The sequence below is a fragment of the Balaenoptera musculus genome, chromosome 5 (genome assembly GCF_009873245.2).
Source record: "Balaenoptera musculus isolate JJ_BM4_2016_0621 chromosome 5, mBalMus1.pri.v3, whole genome shotgun sequence".
In the NCBI taxonomy this organism is placed as follows: domain Eukaryota; kingdom Metazoa; phylum Chordata; class Mammalia; order Artiodactyla; family Balaenopteridae; genus Balaenoptera; species Balaenoptera musculus.
In genome coordinates this window covers 22,269,640-22,286,674 of record NC_045789.1, presented here as the reverse complement: position 1 = coordinate 22,286,674, position 17,035 = coordinate 22,269,640, and the positions used below count along the sequence as shown (strand labels likewise).

Genomic DNA, 17,035 nt, shown 5'->3' with positions numbered 1-17,035 from the left:
TTGTTTGTGGCCTTGATTGCTGCAACCACACATTTGAAGTCTTTCTCCTGTAATGGATGTCACATGTGAGAGTGTTTAAGTTATCTCAGGTCCAAGCCATTTTCCATTTATCAGAAAACTTTCCAAATATAGGTTCTAGTTCATTTCATAGATCTAATTGGAAAGGCCTCTCCGCCCTTCCCCTCTCATTGTTATTTTTAAGGGGAAATACTAAGAGTTGGAATTGAAGTGCTGGAGAGTTGCACTTTTGCAAAACCTAAAGAAATCAGTTCTAGCTTAACCTCAAAACCGTGTTCCTTCATCTCAACAGCTTGCACTGGTGAATTCTGGAAGTGCTCCCCCATTCTCTCCCCCCCTCTCTTCCACCCACTTTCCCTCATCTTACTCTCTCACCCCCTTCTCTCTCTCTCTCCCTCTCACTGTATACCTCTCTCTGAAGCTATCTGGTGATGCAGTGTTTTGTGGAGAAGGATCTTCTTTCTGAAATAGAGGCATGTTGAAATATTTTTTAGTTTGTGGGTTTAGCATACCAGAGATGCCAACAGGGCACAGGATTCTGCAGGTTTTTGATAGCTTCTAATTGTATTTGAGGAGTTGTCATTAATTGTCATGCGTTTGGATGTTCCCCTCCAGTCTGAACTTACCAGCCATATTTGTGATTGTGGTTGCTTTGTTTCACTCAGAGGATTTTGTGCCTATGGGAAAAGGAGACTTTGAGTTCTAAGTAACTTTATTTTTTTAAAAAAATATTTAATTTATTATTTATCTATTTTTATTGAGGTATAGTTGATCTACAATATTAGTTTCAGGCGTACAATATAGTGATTCAAAATTTTATAGATTATACTCCATTGAAAGTTATTATAGAATATTGGCTATATTCCCTGTGCTCTACAGTAAAGCCTTGTAGCTTATTTATTTTATACATAGTCGTTTGTACCTCTTAATCTGCTGTCCCTATGTTGCACTTTGCTCCTTCCCTCTCCCCACCAGTAACCAATAGTTTGTTCTCTGTATCTGTGAGTCTGTTTCTGTTCTGTTATATTCATCCATTTGTTTTATTACACATATAAATGATAACATATAGAGTATTTGTCTTTCTCTGTCTGACTTATTTCACTAAGCATAATACCCCCCAGGTCCATCCATATGTTGCAAATGGCAAAGTTTCATACTTTTATGGGCAAGTAATATTCCATTGCATATATATATATATATATATATATATATACCACATCTTCTTTATCCATTCATCTGTTGATGGACACTTAGGTTGCTTCCACATCTTTGTTCTTGTAAATAATGCTGCAGTGAACATTGGGGTGCATGTATCTTTTCGAATTAGTGTTTTTATTTTCTTTGGATATATACCCAGGAGTGGAATTGCCAGGTCTTATAGTTCTAATTTTAGTTTTTTCTGAGGCACCTCCATCCTGTTTTCCATAGTGGCCACATCAATTTACATTACCACCAACACTGTAGGAGGGTTCCCTTTTTCTCCACATCCTTGCCAACATTTATTCTTTGCGGTCGTTTTGATTATAGTCATTCTGACAGATGTGAGGTGATACCTCATTGTGGTTTTGATTTGCATCCCTGATGATCAACAATGTTGAGCATCTTTTCATATGCCTGTTGGCCATCTGTATGTCTTATTTCGAGAAATGTCTATTCAGCTCTCCTCCCCATTTTTTGATTGGGTTGTTTGTTTTTTCTATATTGAGTTGTATGAGCTGTTTATATATTTTTGTATATTAACCCCTTGTCGGTCGTATCATTTGCAAATATTTTCTCCCAATCAGTAGGCTGTCTTTTCATTGTGTTTGTGGTTTCTTTTGCTGTGCAGAAGCTTTTAAGATTAATTAGATCCATTTGTTTATTTTTGCTTTTGTTTCTTTTGCCTTAGGAGACAGAGCCAAAAAAATATTGCTACAATTTATGTCAGAGTATTCTGCCTATGTTTTCCTCTAGGGATTTTATGGTTTCTGGTCTTACATTTAGGTCCTTAATCCAGTTTGAGTTTATTTTTGTAACTGGTGTGAGAAAATGTTCTAATTTCATTCTTTTACATGTAGCTATCCAGTTTTCCCAGCACCATTCATTGAAGAGTGTGTCTTTTCTCCATTGTATATTCTTGCCTCCTTTGTCGTAGAGTAATTGACCATAAGTGTGTAGGCTTATTTCTGGGCTCACTATTCTGTTCTATTGATATATGTGTCTGTTTTTGTGCCAGTACCATACTGTTTTGATGACTAGCTTTGTAGTATAGTCTGAAGTCTGGGAGCATGACACCTAGAGCACTATTCTTCTTTCTCAAGATTGTTTTCACTATTTGGGGTCTTTTGTGTTTCCATACAAATTTTAGGATTATTTGTTCTAGTCTGTGAAATATGCCATTAGTATTTTGATATGGATTGCACTGAATCTGTAGATTGCCTTGAGTAGTATGGTCATTCTAACAATGTTAGTCCCATCTATGAACACAGTATCTCTTTCTGCTTGTTTGTGTTGTCTCCAGTTTCTTTCATCAGTGTCTTATAGTTTTCCATGTACAGGTATTTTCCCTCCTTAGTTAGATTTATTCCTAGGTATTTTTATTCTTTTTGATGTGATGGTAAATGGGATTGTATACTTAATTCCTCTCTTATAGTTTGTTGTTAGTGTATAGAAATGCAACAAATTTCTGTATATTAATTTTGTACCCTTTGACTTTACCAAATTCATTGATGAACTCTAGTAGATTTTGGTGCTGTCTTTAGGATTTTCCTTTTTTTTTTTTTTCAAGTAATGTCTGAAACATTTATATTAACATATTTCCACACAAATAACCCAAAGAAAGTTTTGTATTAGTTGTTTTTTTTGTTTGTTTGTTTGTTTTTTTATACTGCAGGAGGATTTTCTTAGTATCATGTCATCTGCCAACAGTGACAGTTTTCCTTCTTCCTTTCCAATTTGTATTCTTTTTATTTCTTTTCTTTGTCTGATTGCTGTGGTTACGACTTCCAATACTATGTTGAATAAAACTGGGAGAGTGGACATCTTTGTCTTGTTCCTGATCTGAGAGGAAGTGCTTTCAGCTTTTCACTGTTGAGTACGATGTGAGCTGTGGGCTTATCGTATATGGCCTTTATTATGTTGAAGTATGTTCCCTCCATACCCACTTTATGGAGAGTTTTTACCATAAATGGATGTTGAATTTTGTAAAAAGCTATTTCTGCATTCATTGAGATGATCATATGGTTTTTGCCTGGTTTTGGAATCAGGTTGATGCTGGCCACATGGAATGAGTTCAGAAGCTTCCTTCCTCTTCCATTTTCTAGAAGAGTTTGAGAAGGATTGGTATTAATTTTTCTTTGAATGTTTGGTAGAATTCATCAGTGAAGCCATCTGGTCCTGGACTTTTGTTTTTTGGGAGGTTTTTTTTTAATTAAAAAAAAAATTTTATTTATTTATTTATTTATTTTTGGCTACACGCGGGCTTTCTCTAGTTGCGGCGAGCAAGAGCTACTTTTTGTTGAGGTGTGCAGGCTTCTCATTGCAGTGGATTCTCTTGTTGTGGAGCACGGGCTCTAGGTGCGCGGGCTTCAGTAGTTGTGGCACGCGGGTTCAGTAGTTGTGGCTCACGAGCTCTAGAGCGCAGGCTCAGTAGTTGTGGCTCATGGGCTTAGTTGCTTCACGGCATGTGGATCTTCCTGGACCAGGGCTCGAACCTGTGTCCCCTGCATTGGCAGGCAGATTCTTAACCACTGCACCACCAGGGAAGCCCTTTTGGGAGGTTTTTGATTACTGATTCAGTCTCTTTACTAGTAATTGGTCTGTTACGATTTTTTATTTCTTCATGATTCAGTCTTGGAAGGTTATATGTTTCTAGGAATTTATCATTTCTTCTAGCTTGTCCAATTTGTTGGTGTGTAGTTGTTCATAGTAGTCTCTTATGATTCTTTGCACTTCTTTGGTATTAGTTGTATTGTCTCTTGTTTCATTTTTGATTTTACTGATTTGAGCCCTCTCTCTTTCTTTTGTGATAAGTCTGGCTAAAGTTTTATCAGTTTTGTTTATCTTTTCAAAGAACCAGCTCTTGGTTTCAGTGATCTTTTCTATTTTTTCTAAGTCTCTATTTTGTTTATTTCTGCTCTGATCTTTATTATTTCTTTCCTTCTACCAACTTTGGGTTTTGTTTGCTGTTCTTTTTCTAAGTTCCTTTAGGCATAGTGTTAGGTTGTTTATTTGCAATTTTTCTTGTTTTCTGAGGTAAACATGTATCACTGTAATCTTCCCTCTTAGAACTGCTTTTGCTGCATCCAATAGATTTTTGGATCATTGTGTTTTTGTTTTCATTTGTTTCCAAGTATTTTTTGATTCTTCTTTGTCTTTGGTGACTAATTGGTTGTTTAGTAACATATTATTTAGCCTCCACATCTTTGTGTTTTTTGCAGTTTTTTTCTTGTGGTTGATTTCTAGTCTCATAGGGTTGTGGTTGGAAAAGGTGCTTGATATGATTTCAATTTTCTTAAGTTTATTGAATCTTGTTTTGTGGCATATCGTGTGATCTGTGCTAGAAAATGTTCCATTTACACTTGAATCAAATGTGTATTCTGCTGCTTTGGATGGAATGTTCTAAATATCTATTAAGTCCGTTTGGTCTAATGTGTCACTAAAGGCCTGTTAATATTTGCTTTATGTATATAGCACTTCTATGTTGAGTGCATATCTATTTACAATTGTTATATAAGATTGATCCCTTGGTCATTATGTAATGTCCTTCTTTGTCTCTTGTAACAGTCTTTGTTTTAAAGTCTATTTTGTCTGATATAAATAGTGCTATCCCAACTTCTTTTGATTTCCATTTGCATGGAATACCTTTTTTCATCCCCTCACTTTCAGTCTGTGTGTATCTTTAGATCCAAAATGAGTCTCTTATAGGTAGCATATGTATGGGTCTTGTTTTTATATCCATTCGGCCACTCTATACCTTTTTATTGGAGCATTTAGTCTATTTACATTTAATTATTGATAGGTATATACTCCCATTTTGTTAATTGTTTGGGGGTTGTTTTTTGTAGTTCTTTTTTTGTTCCTGTCTTCTTTCCCCTTTTGATTTGATTTGATGTTCCTGTCTTCTTCTTCTCTCCCCTTTTGATTTGATGACTATCTTTAGTTATGTTTGGATTCCCTTCTCTTTTTTGGTGTTTATCTATTGTAGGTTTTTGGTTTGTGGTTACCATGAGGCTTATATATAGCAATCTATATATAATATAATGTAACATAATATAATATATATGATTATTTTAAGTCACTGATCTCTTAATTTCAAACACATTTTAACAACCCTGCATTTTTACTCCCCCACCCTCACCATGATTATTGGTTTTTTTTTAAACTCTTTATTGAATTTGCCACAATATTGCTTCTATTTTATGTTTTGGTTTTTTGGCTACAAGTCATGTGGGATCTCAGCTCCCTGACCAGGGATCAAACCCACACCTCCCGCATTGGAAGGTGAAGTCCCAACCACTGGACCACCAGGGAAGTCCTGATCATTGTTTTTGATATATTTTACATCTTTTTGTTTTGTGTATCCCTTAACTAATTATTGTAGATATAGATGATTTTTGTCTTTTAACCTTCCTGCTAGCTTTGTACATGGTTGATTTACTACCTAATATTTGCCTTTACCAATGAGTTTTTTCCTTTCATAATTTTCATGTTTCTATTTGTAGCTTTTTCTTTTTCACTTAGAGAAATCCCTTTACCATTTCTTGTAAAGCTGGTTTGGTGGTGCCCAACTCTTAGATTTTGCTTGTCTGTAAAACTTTTGATTTCTCCATCAAATCTGAATGAAAGTCTTGCTGAGTAGAGTATTCTTGTTTGTAGATTTTCCCTTCATCACTTTAAATTTATTGTGCCACTCCCATCTGGCCTGCAGAGCTGCTGAAAAGTCCACTGATGGTGTTATGAGAGTTCCTTTGTATGTAACTTGTTGCTTTGCCCTTTTCAATATTCTTTCTTTAACTTCTGCCATTTTAATTCAGTGTATCTTGGTGTGGACCTCTTTGGGTTGATCTTATTTGTGTTCTAGGACCTGCATGTCTGTTTCTTTTCCCAGGTTAGGGAAGTTTTCAGCCTATTGTGTCCTCAAATATGTTCTCTGCCCATTTCTCTCTCTCTTCTCCTTCTGAGACCCTATAATGTGAATATTAGTGCACTTGATTTTGTATCAGAGGTCTCTTAAACTGTTCTTTTTTCTTTTTATTCTTTTTTCTGTTCAGCTTCAGTGATTTCCACTACTCTGTCTTCCATCTGCCTGATCCATTCCTCTGTATCATTTCATCTACTGTTGATTTCTTTTAGTGTATTTTTCATTTCAATTGTTGTAGTTTTCTTCTCTGTTTAGTTCTTTATATCTTCTAACTCTTTGTTAAACTTCTCACTGTGTTCCTCCATTCTTCTCCTGCATTCTTTGATCATCTTTATGATCATCACCCTGAACTCTTTCTTAGGTAGATTGCCTATCTCCACTTCACTTAGTTCTTCATCTGGGGTTTTTTATCTTCTTCCTTTTTTTGGAACATGTTCCTCTGTTGCCTCATTTTGTCTAACTTGCTCTTTTTTTATTTCTATGTATCTGGTAGGTTGGTAATGTATCCTGATCTTGGAGAAGTGGCCTTTTGTAGGAGATACACTGTGCGTCCCAGCAGCTCACTCCCCTCTGGTCATCAGAGCTATATGCTCTAGGGGTGCCCCCTATGTGGGGTGCATGGGTCCTTCTGTGTGGCGGGCTTACTGATGTCGTTGGTCTGGTAGGCATGGCTGGCCTTTGGCCCAATTGGTTTCCAGGCCCTGCCTTGTGTGGACCCTGCCAGCCACTGGTTGGTGGGGCTGGGTCATGAGGCTGCTGGTTGCAGAACCCTGGAGGGTCCCAGGGCTACTGCTGGTTCACTTGTGGGCAGAGCCAGGTTCTGGGGTGGGTGGTTACAGGGCTGGGGTTCCTGGATCTAGTGTTGGCCTGCTGGTGGTTGGGGCCAGTTCCTGATATGGCTGGCTGCAGGTTCTGGGGTATTCCAAAGCTGGTGCTGGCCCATTGGTGAGTGGGGCTGGATCCCAGGGCAGCTGACTGAGGCATCCAAGGTTCCTCAGAGCTGGTGTTGGTCTGCTGGTGGGTGGGGCCCAGGCCCAGGGGTCCTGGGGCTGGTGCCAATCTGCTGTGTTGGCTGTGTCCAACAAGGTAGGCTGTAGGGCTGCAGTGGTCCTGGGGCTGGTGTCTGCCCATTGGTGGGTGGAGTTGGTATCCAGGGGATCCTGGAGCCAGTAGGTGAATCTGGGTCCTGGGGCTAGTGCTGGCCCAGTGGTGGGCAGAGCTGACTCCTAGGGTCACTGGCTGCAGGGCCCAGTGTCCCAGAGCTGATTTTGAATTGTTGGTGGGTGAAGCCAAGGCGCAGGATGTTCTGGGGCTAGTGCTGGCTGGCTGGTGGCTGGAGCTGGGTCCCAGGATTTCTGGCTGCCAGGCCCTGGGGGTCCTGAGGCTAGTGCTTGCACACTGTTGTATGGTGCTGGGTCCTGGGCCCTCTGGCGGACAGGACCATGTCCTGAGGAGCCTTGGGCTCAGGAGGTCTTAAGGCAGCCTGTCTGCTGGTGGTTGTCCAGCTAATTGCTTGGCCTGAGGCATTCCAGTACTGGTGTGAACAGGCTGGTGGATGAGGCTGGGTCCTGGTGCCAATCGGCTAGAGGGAGGATTCCAAAATGGTGCTTGCCAGTGTCTGTGTCTCCAGGGTGAGCTCCAGTTGCTTGCTGCCTCTTTGGCAGACTCTCCAAGATCAGCATATGAGTCTGACTTAGGCTCCTTTCAAATGACTGCTTCTGCCCTGGTTCCTGGAGTGTGTGAGATTTTGTGTGCGCCCTTTAAGAGGGGAATCTCTATTTCCCCCAGCCCTCTGGGACTCCTGAAGTTAATCCCTGCAGGCCTTCAAAGCCAAACATTCTGGGGGCTGGGGGCTTGTCTTCCTGGTGCAGGATCCCTGGGCTGGGGAGCCCAATATGGGGCTCAGACCCCTCGTTCCTTGAGGAGTACCTCTGCAGTTGTAATTATTCTTACATGTGTGGGTCACCCACTCCTGGGGTGTGGGTCTCGACTGTGTGCAGCTCTGCCTCTCCTACCCATCTTGTTGTGGTTCCTTCTTTAGATCTTTAGTTGTAGATGATCTTTTCTGCTAGATTTTGGTCTTTCTCATAAATAGTTGCTCTGTAAATAGTTGTGATTTTGGTGTGCTCATGAGAGGAGGTGAGCTCAGGGTCTTGCTACTCCACCATCTTGGCCAGCCTCTATACTAGTATTTTCACCAAGTAATACTAGCGAAATGAATATTTGTAACAGATGTTCACTGCCAATGCTACTGACTCCCTTTTTCATGTGTATGTAGGGAAAAGGAACATCGGTACATTGGGCTTCTGGAAGCAGAATTGCATATGAGAAAGTGCTAGCTAGGAATCAGGTCTGGGCTCAAAATACTGCCAGTGGCATGTTTGACTTAACTGCTTGAGCTCCGTTTCCTCATTTGAAAAGTGCGATGTTAATGCCTGCCTCACTCAGATTTGAGGCTGACATGAGGTGATGTCCAAAAATGCTACTTGCCCTCAACAAACATGGGTTCCCTCCACTGTCAGCTCTCCCTTCTATGCTCAGTGCCCTGAATTATGACAGGTTACACAGCTGGGCCATGTGGATGATGGCTCCGACTGCTTGACCCTTGTTTCCTAACCCAACTGATCACTTTTAGAGTATGGAGGAAAGTGGAAAATGCTTCATTATTTTGCTCGGCATTTCTTCGCTCCGCTGTTGCCGGTGGGTTTTGAGAATGAAGGTGTGTTTTTCATCTACGGTGTGTCAGACCTTCACTCAGACCACAAGATGATGCTTACCGTAAGTTGCTTGGATTTTTTTCTCTCTGTGGTAGATGGCGAATTTTAGGTTTCTTTAGTTATCTGGTTCTATTCTTTTTTGGAAAAAAGAAAAGAGAAATTAATTTGTATCAAAATATCTCTAGTGCTTGCAGCAGAAAATGAGCTGTTCTTAGAACTGGAAAACCTATATTCAGGGGAAAATTCTGCCATTTATTCTATGTCCTTAATGTCTTGGTTCAGTTTCCTCGTCTGTAAAATGACACCAGCCTGCCTTCTTAAAGGATTTCTATGGATATTGAATACAGTCATTAGATGACCGTGCATTGTAAACTGTAAAATGCCAGTTAAATCTAAGGTTATTTATAATCATGAGAAGCTGGAAATAGGCTAAACTTTACCAAAAGAAATCCTTTAAAACAGTATGTTAAGGTGGAAATCAGTAAAATTATTCAGAATATGTATGTGGAAAAATGAACTTGTATTTAAAACAATTTTAGGTAAAAGAAAGGATAGAAACTCAAAGAAGTCTTGGGTGGCTACAGTTAGGAGGACATTGAGAACAGGTCAAGTCTATGAATTAACTATAATGCGCCAGGTCCTGTGCCTTCCATAAATTGCTTAATTCTCACAACAGCCTGTGGAGTTAGTGCTGTTATTATTCTCATGTTACGTTTGAAGAAATGGATACTTTGAGGAGTTAACTTCTTGGTTACATGACAAGTACTTGGTGGGGCTGAGGTTAAACCCAAGTTTCACAGTCTCTTAACCAGTTCTGCTCTTCTGACTTTCATCTATTATTACTACTATTATTCTCTAAAAAAAAATAGTAACTAAGAATGTTTGGTTTTTTTCTGTCTTGTTTCTCCCCAGGTGAGAGTCCACACATGGAGTTCCCTGGAGCCCGTGTGCTCTGAGACAACGAAGCCTTTTGTGATGAAAGCAGGGGAGTCTGCTCTTCTCTATGATAAGCCAGTAGCTGAGTTATTAAGAGGATGTACAAATTGTACACGACAAAGCTGTGTGGTTTCCTTTTACCTGTCAACTGACAGGGAGCCCTTGAGCCCAACCAACTATCACTTCCTGTCCTCACCAAAGGAGGCCAAGGGGCTCCACAAGGCAAATATCACCGTAAGCACCAGTGGTGTGGGGTCACCGTGGCTTTGTGGAGCTGTCCTGCTTTTCTGCAAAATTTCTCCTTGGTACTGAGCTTAGCTGGGACCCGGGGGAGATTGGCCCCTTCCCACTGGAAGCAAAGAGCAAATACTTTTTATTTCTAATTCAGCATTTGTCAAAGCTTGAGGTTCCTGCCACCCCTGCTGTCCCATCACATCTCCGTAGTCAGGCTGGTGCAGTGGAGGGCGAGGCAGCAGGAGTCATCACCACTGACTGCTCCTCCTCTAGGTTCCAGGCTCTGTCTGTCCTGGGGCCTTTCCTGCATCAACCGTGAAGTAGTATCATCTGCATATACAAGTGAGCAAACCTGTTTGGAGGGACCGAGTAACGTGTTTAAAGTCCGTGGCCAGGAAACATTGGAGCCCGGTAGAAGCACTCTTAATTTTGCATTTTTAAGGAGAGTCTGTTCATTTAAAAAATTTTCACTCTGCTCTCTGATTTATTGCTTCCATGTTGCTCAGTCACCAGATCTCTTTATCACTGCCAAGGGAAAAAAAGGGATGATCGGGATAGGATGTGTTGTTATAAAAATTGTGTAGCTAGAAAATTTGGAATCTGTCTAGTTGATTGAAAACCTTTCCTTCCCTTTCCCCCTCTCCATGTAGTGATTGAAACTTTCTAGAAAAATGTTTTCATTCTCTATTTTAATCAATTTTAAGTTTGTTTTAGATTTCATTGAAAAGACTTAAGTGAGAGGATTTTTTACGTTTGCTTTGGAAATCATATCGAAACTCAGTCCTTGAAATGAAAGCATAGCTTCCTTCCCAACTAATAATGAAATATTCCCATAATGAAATCTATCTGTAACAACTGATATAGGGCAAATATGAAGGAAATGACATACATTTACATAGCTTCTTTCCAGAAAAAAAGCACAAAACTATGTAGTAGACAAATTTGCAGTCTCTAGACAGGATTTCAAAATCTTTCTTTCCTCACCTGGGCCTCCATTACTTTGAGATAACCGGGCTGGGGGAGAGGTAGGACTTCTTCCTTTGTCCTACGTCAGTTGGATTTCAATGAGACTTTGCCTATCCTAAAGGGATATAATAACAATAACAATCATAATAGTAACGCTAGTTAACGTTATTGTGGGCTTAAGGCCAGGCACTTGGATGTACTATCCTCAGGGCAATGCTGGGGACTGGGTTTTCCTCCCTGTGTCCCTGAAGCCAGAGTACAAGCTTGAGCTCTGGGCTCTGCAGTCAGATGTGTAGAGATGAGGTTTCCAATCAGAATAAGGCAACAACAAGAGTGAGCAGGTGCCAGTGTCCCTTCTGGCCTTGGCCTTGGGACAGAGTAGCTGAGGCTTCCCTGCAGGCTTGGTGGTGGTTTACACATGTAAACTGTGTGCCTGCAACTGCTTTAGGGTCTTCATCCGAATAGGTGGGTGGCATGATTTGGGAATTTGACATCTAACTTCAAGCCTGCATCTCTGACCCTCTGAGAGCTACCTAATACATTTTGTTTCTCTTTTGCTTCTACCAAAGTAGGGTTTCTTGTTAATAACTCAGAACCCTGCATGTTGTCTCAGGCTAAGTTATATATAGTAAAAATTGCCCTTGGAAATTCTTTATGTCACACATAACCTATAATGTCAAACCTATGGCGTGGCATGTATGCGTGTTGAAGAGTCATGTTTCATGACAGATGCACGGCTTGAATACCAGGTCACACTCAACTGTGTACTCACAGTAAGAGAGGCTCACAAACCCCCAGCCTCCAGGAAGCAGCTCTGCCTCACTGTCTGCCTGTGCTAAGAGGCTAATGAGTGACAAGATTTAAACTGTGCTCTCCTTTGCTGATATCGTGTGGGATTCACACATGTTAAAAGTGCTAACGTAAAGCAACTACACTCCAATAAAAATTAATTTAAAAAAGAAGGAAAAAAAATTAAAGTAAGAAAGTTAAGGGTCAGATTACAAAGCTGAGAATTCACATTATGAAGATTTTTTCAAATATTTCAAAGTTGGATGGACTTATATCCAAATGAATAGGAAAATAATTTCATTTAGATGGTTCAGATTAAATAAAACGAATACTTGAAAAATTCTAAATAAGTACAATGTGATAGATACCTGAGAATGAACATTAGTAAATCTGTCAAGAGTAATATGAAAAGCAAATTAATTTGAGCTGAATAAGAAAAAAGTGCTAATAATGTGACTTTACTGACGATGCAATAAGAGAGAGAGAGCGCTAGTGGTAGAGCTTTTGGAGATGCCCGGCCGGCTGCTGTCTAGATTGCAGGATCTCCTCGGAAGACTAGCAGGTGAGCACCATGGCCGTGCTCTGCAACCAGCTCCACACAGATTCTGAGAAAGTCATTTAAACCACCCAGCCCTGGGCAGAAATGTGCCTCTCTTGATGAGACCCTGAGAAAAAGCTATAAAGCTGTAAAAGCTACAAGGCTTTGAGATTCATGTGAAATATTCTCCTTAATAATTGGAGACTACATATCCCCCCGCCCCGGTTTGAGATTACAATTTGGTAATTTTCCACAGCCTTCAACACATTTCCACGTATTTTTTAGCATCTGACACAGTGCATGGAATGTATGACTTTAGCAGTTGCAGAACCAAAGTTGTAGGAAATGCACTCCTTGTTAGCCACGTCCATGTTCTGATGGGCGCTGTATATAGAATAGAGAGCTCTGCCCTCCTCCTTCACTTCATTTATCTTTTTCTTTCAGGCCACCATCTCTCAGCAAGGGGACACATTTGTATTTCATCTGAAAACCTCAGCTGTTGCTCCCTTTGTTTGGTTGGATGTAGGAAGCATCCCAGGGAGATTCAGTGACAATGGTTTTCTCATGACTGAGAAGACACGGACTGTATTCTTTTACCCTTGGAAACCCACCAACGAGAGTGAATTGGAGCGAGCTTTTCATGTGACTTCACTGGCCGATATTTACTGAGGGAATCCAGGTGGTATTTGCAGGAGCTGGAGGCAACCAGAAACAAGTTGAAGAAGCCAGGAAATGCGTCTGCTTGCTGTCAGGTGCCTGCATAACCACTTGGTGAAGAGTTTGTACAGTGCATTCTCCCAGGGAAGGCTGTGTACTCAGGTGATGTCCTCCTCCAACAAAGCTGTGCCTAGGTGCCGTCCAGTCTGCACCAGGACTGTGGTTTTAGCCCATTCCCCCACAGCTTTTGCACCACATGAACCAGTTATAACCCAACTGCCTCTCCAAGCCCCAGAAGGAGGTCTGTCCACATGCAGCCCTTTAAGGGAATCACAGGTACGTGATTATTGCGGTATCTGTGGAATCAAATGTGGAAGGTTGTGAGGTCATGTAGGCTCTCGTGGTTAGCTTTGAGAAATACCAAATAATCAGAATGAAACTGCTTTGTTGTTATTTCCAGAGGAAATGGAGATTCAAATGTCACAACAGAAAGAGATTTCTGGGTGGTAGCCATATTGGTTGCTATTGCCGGAAAGTTTGGGGGGTTGATTGTTGTCATGCAGTTACTTTTTGGGTAGGAGTCCTTTTTTCATTTGCAACGTTTTTTTTAAAATATTGTTTTAACAATAATAGTTTACTTTTTCAAAGGCCATTAGAATGATTCTCCTTTGGAAAAAAAGCTCATATTGAAATGGACATCACCATGGTCACTTTGGAAACTTTCGGGTGTCCTGACATAGGTCACCCATTGTTATGTATGGGCTTCAGATTTGGTTGAATCCAGTGAGCTTTCCAATTCAAGGCTGTGGTTAAATTTGTACTTGGTGATCCTGGCAGCAAAGCGGTGTTCCCTTTAACTTGAGTTTGAACCATCTTAAAAAATATTGATTAATTATAATTGCTATGAAATCATTTTATTCTGCATTATCATGTTTATAAAATTACATTGGTAATGAAGCAAAGGGGGCAAAATGTTAATAAGTAGCCAGTTTGGGTAAAGGTGTGTAGGAATTTTTTGTTCTGCTTTTGCGACTTTTCTGTAAGTTTGAAATTATGTTAAAATTTTAAAGTTATATAAATTGCATTGACAACTTGGTGTTTCATTTGTGGATTATTTCCTCATTCCATGAACACTCAGTTTTTTAAAAATTTTATTTATTTATTTATTTATGGCTGTGTTGGGTCTTCGTTTCTGTGCGAGGGCTTTCTCTAGTTGCGGCAAGTGGGGGCCACTCTTCATCGCGGTGCACGGGCCTCTCACTGTCGCGGCCTCTCTTGTTGCGGAGCACAGGCTTCAGACGCGCAGGCTCAGCAATTGTGGCTCACGGGCCTAGTCGCTCCGTGGCATGTGGGATCTTCCCAGACCAGGGCTCAAACCCGTGTCCCCTGCATTGGCAGGCAGATTCTCAACCACTGCGCCACCAGGGAAGCCCGAACACTCAGTTTTGCCCAGTACCATGCTGGGCATTAATTTCCATTTAGCTCTGGTCAAGTTTTTAGTCTATTTGATAAACTTGAAGAGTTTGAAGAATCTAATCCAGGATATTTGAGGGGTCTTCTCTAAGAAGAATCAGGTAATTGGTTATAGAATGGACTGGCAGTGAGAATCTGGCTTTAGAATCAAGACTAAATAGATAATAGTTTTGGTTTTAAAGCTGAGAAACTTTTGGCCGTGGTTCAGAGACTAAAAAGAAAATAAATGCAGCCAACCCAGGCCTCTCCTTCAGTATCTATGAGTTCCCTCATTTTATGTGTTATTTCAAAATATATATAACAGCCTTATGAAAGGCTGTGACTTAGGGATGTAACCCAGAAGATTCCTACCTGATAAATATTAAATCGCTTTCTTGTCACTGTTGCTGGGGGCAGGGAGGACACACCTCTCCATTCACTAGAGCATTTTTCTGTGCTAGGTACCCTGTGAGGTGGGCTTTGAAGTTGATGGGCCAGAATTTATTGGGTTGGCCAAATCCAAAAAGTTTGTTTGGGTTTTTCCCTAATATCTTTCTGTAACGACCCAATACATTGCAATTCTGCCCTTACTAGCTCTGTAACCTTAATCAAGTTATTTAACTTCTACGTTCAGTTTTCTTGTAGTACAATGGGAATAATTACACTCACCTTGTAAGTGTGGGGTTTTTTTATAATTAATTTATTTATTTTGGCTGCGTTTGCTCTTCGTTGCTGCACACGGGCTTTTCTCTAGTTGCGGCGGGCGGGGACTACTCTTCGTTGTGGTGCGCGAGCTTCTCATTGCGGTGGTTTCTCTTGTTGTGGAGCACAGGCTCTAGGCACATGGGCTTCAGTAGTTGTGGCACGTGGGCTCAGTAGTTGCGGTTCGCAAGCTCTAGAGCACAGGCTCAGTAGCGCACAGGCTTTGTTGCTCCGCGGCATGTGGGATCTTCCCGAACCAGGGATCGAACCCATGTCCCCTGCACTGGCAGGCGGATTCTTAACCACTGCGCCACCAGGGAAGTCCCTGTAAGTGTGCTTTGAAGAATAAATTAAAAATGTGGTTCATGGGCTCGGCCCAGTACTGACACTTAGTGAAGGCTCTGTAAACGGAGGCACCATTCTGTGGTGTGACCCTCTTGTCTAGAGAGGGCAGGGCTTCCAGCCACACTGACCTGAGTCAGAACCCAAGTTCTGAGGCTTATTGGCTGTGTGACCTTGGGCAACCACTTGATCTTCTAGATTTTAGTTTTCTCATCTGTAAAATGGAGATAGTAATCTCTAACCTTCAAAGGTAGTGGTAAAAAGTAAACAAATAGGGTCTGGAACAAAATAAATGCTAGTCATACTTTTTTAACATCATTATCACTCAGTACATGAAGCAAGGGTATAAATGAAGCAAATAAAGGCAGATGCCTTTTTTCTTTCTTTTTTTAAAATTACAGTATAGCTAATACAATATTGCATTAGTTTCAGGTGTACCGCAAGGTAATTCACTTATATATATGTATTTTCAGATTATTTACCACTATAGGTTATTACAGTATATTGAATATAATTCCTTGTGCTATACAGTAAATCCCTATTGTTTATCTATTTTACATATAGTAGTGTGTATCTGTTAATCCTATACTCCTGCTTTGCCCTCCGCTCTCCTCCCCTTTGGTAACCATAAGTTTGTTTTCTCTGTCTGTGAGTCTGTTCCTGGTCCTGTTTTTTGGTTTTTTTTTTTTAAATATTTTTTGATGTGGACCATTTTTAAAGTCTTTATTGAATTTGTTACAATATTACTTCTGTTTTTTTAATGTTTTGGTTTTTTTGGCCGCAAGGCATGTGGGATCTTAGCTCCCCAACCAAGGGTCGAACCCGCACCCCCTGCATTGGAAGGCAAAGTCTTAACCACTGGACCACCAGGGAAGTCCCTCCTGTTTTGTATATAGATTCATTTGCATTATTTTTTTAGATTCCACATGTAAGTAATAGTGTATAATATTTGTCTTTCTCTGACTTGCTTCACTAAGTGTGATATTCTCTAGGTTCATCCATGTTGCTGTAAATGGCAATATTTCATTTTTTAAAATATTTATTTATTTGTTTATTTTTTGGCTGCATCGGGTCTTAGTTGCAGCATGCAGGATCCTTCGTTGAGGCACGCGGGCTCTTCTTTGCGGTGGGCAGGCTTCTCTCTAGTTGTGGCGTGTGGACTCCAGAGTGCGTGGGCTCAGTGGTCTCAGTAGTTGTGGCACGCGGGCTCTCTAGTTGTGGTGCGTGGGCTCCAGAGCATGTGGGCTCTGTAGTTGCGGTACATGGGTTTAGTTGCCCTGCGGCGTGTGGGATCTTAGTTTCCCGACCAGGGATTGAACCAGCATCCCCTGCATTGCAAGACAGATTCTTAACCACTGGACCACCAGGGAAGTCCCAATATTTCATTTTTTAAGGCTGAGTAATATTCCATTGTATATATGTATATAACACATCTTTTTTTTAGTACTGTAGACAAGAGATCCACTTCAATATTTTTTACTTTTTATTTTATTAATTAAAAAAAATTTTAATTGAATTATAGTTGATTTTTAATGTTGTGTTAGTGTGTGGTATACAGCAATG

At 40.7% G+C, this 17,035-nt stretch overlaps 1 protein-coding gene across 2 annotated transcripts in view; it reads left to right on the top strand.

Annotated features, from left to right (window-relative positions):
• The window catches only part of MANBA (mannosidase beta), a 99,452-nt gene extending 85,872 nt beyond the window's left edge, over window positions 1–13,580 (top strand). For both annotated transcript variants that reach the window (XM_036853756.1, XM_036853757.1), the window contains 3 exons: window positions 8,775–8,917; window positions 9,769–10,026; window positions 12,764–13,580. In XM_036853756.1, coding sequence (XP_036709651.1) covers window positions 8,775–8,917; window positions 9,769–10,026; window positions 12,764–12,988 — 626 coding nt within the window. In that variant the 3' untranslated portion in view covers window positions 12,989–13,580. The remainder of the gene's footprint in view (window positions 1–8,774; window positions 8,918–9,768; window positions 10,027–12,763) is intronic.
• The last annotated feature ends 3,455 nt before the right edge of the window (window positions 13,581–17,035 follow it).